The sequence below is a fragment of the Micropterus salmoides genome, unplaced genomic scaffold (assembly GCF_014851395.1).
Source record: "Micropterus salmoides isolate LMB-PRFRI ecotype aquatic unplaced genomic scaffold, ASM1485139v1 Ms_hic_scaffold_13, whole genome shotgun sequence".
In the NCBI taxonomy this organism is placed as follows: Eukaryota; Metazoa; Chordata; class Actinopteri; order Centrarchiformes; family Centrarchidae; genus Micropterus; species Micropterus salmoides.
The window spans coordinates 19,743,224-19,751,704 of NW_024040374.1; the positions used below are offsets into that span (position 1 = coordinate 19,743,224).

Sequence of the window (8,481 nt, forward strand, 5' to 3'; positions counted from 1 at the left end):
TAAGGTCACAGGCTAACTGGCAGAATGCAGTCAGTATCAATGTCTATGTTAAGTCCACTGATGAGAGCTCTCTTTGGTGCGTTGACTGTAGCTAATTCTGTTCATAGAGTATTGCAGAGTTACACGCCACTCTTCCTTTTAATGTTAATCCCTATGACTCGCCAGGCATATGGTGAGTCACAAGCACAAACAGAAAGTGGAGAATATGGTACACTGTTGTAATACAACAAGATTGCATCTGTCGTGGGACAAACCCAGAGGAAAAGGACGTAGACTCTTTGAATACTGATCTCATCTCATAGGAATAAATTTAATATTTAATCAAGACAGGAAATCCATCTTCCCATTTGAAGTGATCTAAACACCCCATTATCACTTGCTGACGACAGTGATTAGAACTTTTGCTTTCGGATTTCTACTTTAGGATAGAGCACAAACAATGATGAAAGTATCTGAGATGTTAGGAATAGCCAAAGGCATCACTTTGTGTTGAAATGTGGTGGGGACATGTCCCCAGCATCCCCAGTGTAAATGACACCTATGGGATTGGCCAGTGTAAATAAACCACTTAGACCAGACTAAAATGATTTGTCTACAAAGCAGTTCATAGACTGGCTCCCCCTTAACTGAAAAGCTGTGGCTCTCTGTCAGCCTGGCTACAGTGTTGAAAAGAAACCTGGGGTTGTTCCTATTTTCCTCTATTAATGACGAGTAGTACGCTGCTCTAGCATAATGGAGGGCCTTCATATAAGACTATCTTGCCAAATTAAATGAGAATTTTCCAGTATGGTGGAACGCCAATTTCTCGCAAGTGTCCGCGACATTTGCTTTAATTTGCGAGTTTCAGTATTATACCATGGAGCTAACCGCCTTTGTTTTATTATTTAATTTTCTTTTAGAGATCTGATGTTTAAGAGTCCACATTTAATTATCCTATTCTTTTGCACTATTGCTCTTGTGGTTTTAATTTTTATGAGGTTTTTATGCACAGCTCCTCTTCTGTTTACCTTTGATTTAAATCATTTCGACGGTCGGGGCAGACACCGTCACTATAGGGTTTTCACTAGGAAGGCCTAGCTCCTGAAATGGAGGAGCAGAGAAGTGTGTTAGACTGCGACTCTGGGTTTTGGGTGGGTAACTACTGAAATAGAAGGGTAGAGAAGTGTGTAAAAATTTTTTACATAACATATTAATAAATATTCATAAAAAATAAAATATGCAATCAAATATAATATGAGGAGGTGTGTCTCATTTGCACAGTTTAGTTCTACAATTCGGCATTGGTTTGGTGTCTTTGGATCACATGACATGGAAGCTATTGAAATAAATGATGATTTTCCCATAACACTGTTTTAACAATTGCAATTTATTGATGGTCCCTAAGCTAACCCACGGTGGTTAAAAGCGATCTATCGGAGGTGAGCTAACTGGGTTAGGTGGTGCGTCGGTGTGTCCGTGATTCTGCAATCACATCCCCAAACGCCAGTCGGCAGGGTTAGGGCTACAGCGTCCACTGTGTTGACTTTTGCTGGGCGAGCAGGCTAACTTCCGGTTTAGCCCTCTGCCAACGTGAATGGGGGCAAAATTGTAAACGTGCGGCTGGTGTAGCATTATCAAATGTTATCCGAGTGGATCACATTCTGATAGTGAAACGAGTCATTTCGCTCGGGTTTTTACGGTCAAATATATTGATCCACCGTGTTACAGCCGCTGGTTTGGCCGATAGGCATTGATTGCGAGGCTACCGGAGGCTACTCAGCAGACACTGTTGCTGCGTTCCATTTACCTCGGAAGTCGGAGCTGGGAATGACGTCACATCCGAGTTGACTGCGTTCCAGTTAACAAGTCGGAAATCGATTTGATTTAAAAAAAACGCATTGTGCGGTATTTACTCACACTAAACACTGTAGCAACACGTCCACAGACAGCTGTTGGACAGCACTTTGTGTACGAACATTTATATGAGTGCCCACGGTCCACTTCGCCTCGACGTGTAGTTACAATTTTGACGAGGTGCACGTCAGGCTAGGGTAGGGGGCTGATTTGACGGAGAAGTCTAAATTGCAGTCCACATTCAGAAGCCGTCACTGGATCCTGGGTGAATGTCGATGTTATATGTCGAATATCCAACTTAAAGAGTTGGTATTATGCTTTTTGGCTTTTTCCCTCTCCTTTATCGAGTTATATCTCTTTTTTGTGTATGTAACAGGTTTGCAAAGTGAAAAAGCCCAAAGTCCAGCCCAAAGGGAGTTCACGTCTCCCACAGAAAGCTCTGCTCTGAACCCCTTGAAAACAGCTCGTTTGTAGTCCAGCCCTTCACTTCCTTTACTTGTGACGTCACAATGAAAACGCGTCATAAAGCTTGCCAAGCGGCTAGCGGGGGGTCAGGCACGCCCTCAAACCAAGCTAGTCTGAGCGGAGGCCCTTTGGCTCGACTCGCCTTTGTCTGGTTTTCCATTGCAGAAATGTTGTACCTGTACCTGCTTCCAGGTACTTTTTTTCGTATCACCTCACCTCCGTGAGGTTCCAAGCGAGCTGAGGGATACTAAAATGTAACGTGAAAACACCACAGATTGCTGATTGGTAAGAGAGAATATTCTCTATTCACTGCATCATCATTGCTGCACCAGACAGAGGCCAGCAACAAAGTATTATATTTTACAGTTTTCATATGGAATTTCATCACTAAATCCACTTCTGAGAAGTTTTGAGGTGAGAAATCAGCTGTGTAGATTTCCAATATTGACAGTTTTATGAGAAGTGATGGCGGAACAAAAATGTGCATGAATATTTTCGGAGTTGAGGAGCTCCGCAAGTGGCTGCGGGGAAAGCCTGTGCCAACTCGTGGGAGGAGCATGTGAGGCCGGCCAGCCGCTCGCTCACAGAGCCCTCTGCTCCCACCGTCACACAGACCGCTGCAGCAACAACGGCAGAGGAAAACACAGCTGGAAGGATTTCATACCGCTTATCTGTCTTTACATTCTGAGGAATCGTTTTAACTTAAAAAAGAGAAAGTTGTGTGGATCGCTGGTGTGTGTGTCGCATTGAACATTACGTCGTGGCAATTGTGTGTGGCGTCGCTATGACAACAAGCTACGTTCTATCTCTGGGTACTATCTGCAATGGAAAACGGAGCAGGGCAGAGTAGAGTCGAATCTATCGATTTGCGCTATGGTAGCATTTTTCCGCAAGGCAGCATAGATCATCAGAACACCGAACAGTTCAACGTTTAGTCCTGATGGTAAGATGTGGAACAATGATGATGTGTAGTTGTGGACTTGAGTAACTTATACCATCTGCTAGGTTACGGTCACAGTCTGAAGCGGCTTTGATTTGGATCACACTGACTTATTTCTTACGACCCGCCCTTCTCTGCTTCTGATTGGCTAGTAGTCCTTACCTGGGAACTGCGCAAGTACAACTCCCAACAAAGATTTTGTACAAGTAAGATGCATCACTCTATAGCTCAAGAGCGGCGCGTACAACACATAGGGTGAAAAGAGGAGCTGCAGCAATGTGCAGTATGAGAAAAATATGGTGTTTTTTCAAAATTAAACCATGTAAACCTGTTCTGGTACAACCCCTAATTAAGATTTTGAACCTGAAAATTAGCATAATACCACGTCTTTAAAACTAACTTCACCGCGGTTGTGCGGAGAAATAAAGTGGTCATGTTCAAGATCATGTTTGGGTAAAAAACTAAGCCTCTCTAACCGGGATTTTAAAGTTTTTAAAGATGTAAATGTGTTAAGATATGTGCTTTGATATCGACAGAATGAATGAGTAAATGAAATGGTATGTTAGACAGCCGCCTCAGGCTCTGAAGGAGGGGAGGAGAGAGAAACTGACGAGAAACCTCCCGAGGAGGTTAGGTTCACAGCTTACCATCAGGACTAAATGTTCACAGCATCAGTTGCCGGAGTTACTTATCTAGGGATTATCTGATCTCGCTCTCTGAAACGGAAAACGCAGTTTCCCTCATTAAGGCAAGTTTAACATACGCTACTCAGAATTTTCACTAATCCCGCTTTCGTCTCAATTCTGGATTGTCATGGATTTGGTCCACTAACTTGGCCAGATTTCTAGAAATGAGAGCTGCTCTTTCTCAAGTGGGATGGATGCCGTCTCTCCGAATCAGGTCTTTCCCAGAAAGTCTGCCAATGATCTACAAAGCCCACATCATTTGCTGGACACCGCCTCAACAACCAGAGGCGAAATGACAACATACGGCTATACATGTCATCACTGGTCAGATTTGGCAGGGGTCCAGAGAAAACTACGGTGTCCGACATTCTATTTGCATATGTACACACCGACTCAGTATTAATCTTACTGTATTTCTTTATCCTTAACCAGCAGTTTCAGATAAGACTCAATGTCGCTCGCTCTGGCCCCAGGGATGCACTTAACTATGGCCGCTGGCTTCGCTAACTTCACGTTTCTCAAAATGGAGCTGCCAATGATCAGAGTTGGTTTCTAAGCGAGTGTGTTGCTGAGTGGGGAAATCTGTTAGAAACGTGAACAGGTTGGTGGTGACCCGTGGGCTTTGAATGCTTATTTATTTTTAATTTTTTTTGATTGTTAGTTCTGAGTGATGCAAAAAGAAGATAGTAAACATTTGTCATATCAAAGTACAGGAACACCTTAAATGCTAAAAGTAGAGGCGGTAGAAAAGAGAGAAAATTTGTTTATAAAATATGACTCAGCTTGGGCTATTTTATCTGTCTGTAACCTTGTTTTTGTTATTCTTGTCTCAGATTTGTTTTCTTCCTGGCTTTTGTTTGCAAAGCGATGAGGGATTCTGATTGAAGTTTGATTATTTTGCGTTCAGAAATGAAAGTGTATAACCATGACGGTATGCAAAAGCCCCTTATCTTTTTCAATTTTTTTAAACAAGGAACTTTCCCTTCAGAGTAACAGGATGTGTTAGTGATTTCAACTGGCTCACCCCTTCCTGTATGGACTTCACGTTTGGCACCCGGCCTTCTCTGGCCCATTCTGCCAAAGTCAATTAAACACGAGAAAATGCATAAAACAATCACTTTATTTTTTACATGAAATGAGGTTTGCAGAGTTTATACCACAACCTTCACATTTCAGGTTACCACATGATGAATCCTGCATTCAAAAAAATACTTTATTTAATAGTTTTTCATATCAGATAAATAAAGGAAGACATTTGAAATGAGATGCAGGTTTACACTCTTATTTTTTGTCATCAGACCAGGTGATCTCATAGTCGCTGAAGGCACTCTTCAGCTTCCCCACAGAGACAGAATGATCTGCTTTACCAAACGCCTGAAAATAAGTGAGAAAGCATTCACATTGTCACTTTAAAATACGAGTATTTGGTATTTTATTCAGCTTTTAATGCCTCTCAAATTAAACTTACAGTTGATTCTCCAAACACCCTTAGTTTTTTCTCTTGGCTGTTGTGGTCTATCTTCCCTCCTCCAAGGCATTTACACTCCATCCCCAAGGCCTCCATAGCTGGATTGACCTTCTCAAATATATGATCTGTAAATAATCCAAATCATTTCATCAATCAGAATGTTTGGTTTAATTCTAGGACAGTCAGATAAGCAAATTTAGCAATTTATTAGTAGTTTCACATTTAATCTGAAGCTGTTGCCGGCCAACATCGGCCTTGTCTGTGCAGTAGCCTATCTCTCCGAGTTTGCAGGGTGCACTAAAAGAACCTTGCAAATGGGACAAATCTGCCCATGCTGCTGCAACAGTACAGGTCATCTGTAGTTTGGTTTGCACATTATCTCGAGCTGAACTGACGCACTTGACGCTCCCTTGCAGCAACTCGTCGTTAACTTACTGTGGTACTCTGCACTTTTTGTGCCTCGAACTATGTCTTTATGCACATCGCCATCTTTCACTTTAACTCTGACCAGTATGTACTTAAAGGTTCCCTCTGGATCAATCTCCACGTCGGGGATTTTAGCCAGAGCGTCTGCCATTGCGACTGTAGGTTTACTCAAAGCACCGGGTTGATCAGAGGTCTACCGAGGACAGACAACACGGTGCGTTCTCAAATGCCTTTATTTAGATTCGGACGTCTATTTCCTGTCTTAAAGAGACAGGCCATTTGCAGCCTGTAGCTGCTACTGGAAGATAAAGAATCAATTGCACGCTGGTGACCCCGTATGGCATCAACAAGGAACTGTCTCTAAAAAACCCAGAAATCATGCTGTAGTGTAGATTGGTATCAATGCACTGCAGCTTTTAAAAAACAACCCAGTTCATAGCAAAGGGAAGAGATCAATCAACAATATGTAATGTTGGCAAGCCTATTTTTCAAATAGGATACTTTTTCTTTTAGATTTATACTTGATATGTATTTTCCTGCAGCCAGAGCCAGGATTTTTCCTTTCGTGTCTATCAGGAAGGTCAGAGGTCTCAGTCGAAGCTGATGGGGATGTAGTTTTTGGAAAGACGATACTGCTTTATCATCATCATCATCATCTATCAAGCAAGACAGTGACGATAAATGTATGTTTTTATTTTCTGTGATTTATGGCGACTAAATGTGTTACTTTTTGTCCTGAAATATTGTCTGAAGTTAGTAATTGAAGAAGCAAAGTGCAATAAAAATGAGTCTATAGCGGTAATAGTAATGTCATAGTTGTGCCAATATTACCCACATAAAGTGATTCAAATAGCTTTGACCATGCCCACTTTTTAATGCATGGTGAATTGCAAGAATAGATTTGTGGGGTGGGTCCTAATACAAATAAAACAATTTACACATCACACAGTCAAAGCTTTTTTTTATAGAAATGTGTCTAAACAAGCGAGATTAAACCAGGAATGAACTGCAAGCCTCATCTCCTCTGGTAGACTGATCCAGTGTACGGGCCCTGACCGTTAAGTCCCTGTCTTTAGATTTTAGCCTGTCCCTTGGAATAGCTTGATTTCTAGGAATCGCGAGACCCCAACCAGCTCACTGTGATGTGAGCACAAATCTATATAAGCATCTGATTAGGATGTTGAAACTGAGTTTCCTCCTACTGTGTGTGAGTTAATTATGGAGTTTATATAGGCATTTTAGGGGAAAGGGTGGAGGTTAAGAGGTGTCACGCAACAGCAGCTACTATCCAATGCTTCGTGTCAGAAAGGAAGGAAATGAACTGTCATTTTTAGAAACACAGGCAGCTAGCAGGCGCCTCTGCTCCTGCAACCCACACTTCCCATCCCTGGACACTCATAACAAATGCCAGTAAAGTGTTTTTTAGTGGCCATTGCATTGTTTTTTTTCTTTTGATAAGCACATCCTTTGACAGGACATGTCAATAAATATTTTTAAACTTTGAAAACCATGTTCCAATCTGAGGTTTTTCTGTTGGTACACTTATTACAATTAGTAATATGCATCAGTTGGAATGAATCATCATACACACTCTTGGAACCTAGACTTAGACCGGTCCAAATGGCTTTGCAGACACAAAAGGGTATCATGAGTGCAGCCAAAGATAACGCTCTTTAATTTACTGAAAAATATTTAAACGGTTCAAATCCAAAGAAGAGGAAGCAGCGGCACTATCTTTTCGCACTCTAAATCTCTCTCAGACACTTATCGGACCTTATCAGCTCTCAGAACTTCACAGCTTCCGAGGCAGTTTCCTTCTCAGTTGTCTTTCACCTCTAATGTGCTATCATGCCTTCCCCAGGAAATTTGTCACTTTCTTATGTTGCGCTGTCACTTTCTTATGTTGCGCTATCTATTCAATCTTTGTCTGTGTGTGAATTTGCCAGGTTTTCAGACACACTACATTAACAGTACATTTAGCACTTGTTTGGGCAAGTGGTTAAACCTTTACTTAAGTAGAAGTACTAATACAACTATCTAAAATACTCCAAGTGAAAGCAGCAAAATGTACTTCATTATCAAAAGTAAAAGTAGAATTGCACATTCATTTGTAATGTTATAGTATAATTTATTGTATTTAATTATTATTAGTGATACATTGATGTAAACAGTATTTTAATGTTGTAGATGGTTAAACTGGAGCGACCGTTACCCCTTTATTTATTAGTACTTTAATCTAAAACAATAAATCATGTTTTATAAGTTTGTCATATGTTTTTCATATGAACATTCAATTTTTAAAAGTAACTAGTATCTATAGCAGTCAGATGAATATACTGTAGTGTAAAAAGTAAAGAGTACAATATTTCCCTCTGAAAGGTAGTGGAACAGAAGTATAAAGTTAAGCATAAAAAGGAAATAACCAAGTAAAGTACAACTTCCTTCAAAACTGTACTTAATGCATTACGTAAATATACTTTTTTTTCAGTGATAATAAAAAAATGATATAAATATTATTAAACGATAGGTCCTCTAAAAACCAGACTTTTTTGTTTCATAGCAAGAAAGAGAGGGAAAGTTTCCAAGTACGCCGGTGGGATGGGGCAGTAGAGGTGGGGGCTGGGGAATTCCAGTGAAAAGCCCGATTGTGATGAGAGCTTCCA

The 8,481-nt window shown here is 40.9% G+C and overlaps 1 protein-coding gene across 1 annotated transcript; it reads right to left on the reverse strand.

Moving 5' to 3' along the window:
* Positions 1–5,026: 5,026 nt before the first annotated feature.
* On the reverse strand, positions 5,027–6,042 carry si:dkey-51e6.1 (uncharacterized protein LOC558617 homolog). Its single transcript, XM_038716039.1, has 3 exons — positions 5,828–6,042; positions 5,393–5,517; positions 5,027–5,298 (listed from the first exon to the last, which is right to left on the reverse strand). The coding sequence occupies exons 1-3, from the start codon at positions 5,967–5,969 to the stop codon at positions 5,206–5,208; spliced, it is 360 nt and encodes a 119-aa protein (XP_038571967.1). The 5' UTR covers positions 5,970–6,042; the 3' UTR covers positions 5,027–5,205.
* Positions 6,043–8,481: the final 2,439 nt, after the last annotated feature.

Excerpts from the sequence above, each read along its gene's own strand:
- si:dkey-51e6.1 (XM_038716039.1), bottom strand. The coding sequence starts at position 5,969 with ATGGCAGACGCTCTGGCTAAAATCCCCGACGTGGAGATTGATCCAGAG. Across the intron at positions 5,518-5,827 it reads AAAAAGTGCAGAGTACCACA|ATCATATATTTGAGAAGGTC; the intron begins GTAAGTTAACGA and ends GATTATTTACAG. Across the intron at positions 5,299-5,392 it reads GGGTGTTTGGAGAATCAACT|GCGTTTGGTAAAGCAGATCA; the intron begins GTAAGTTTAATT and ends ACTTATTTTCAG.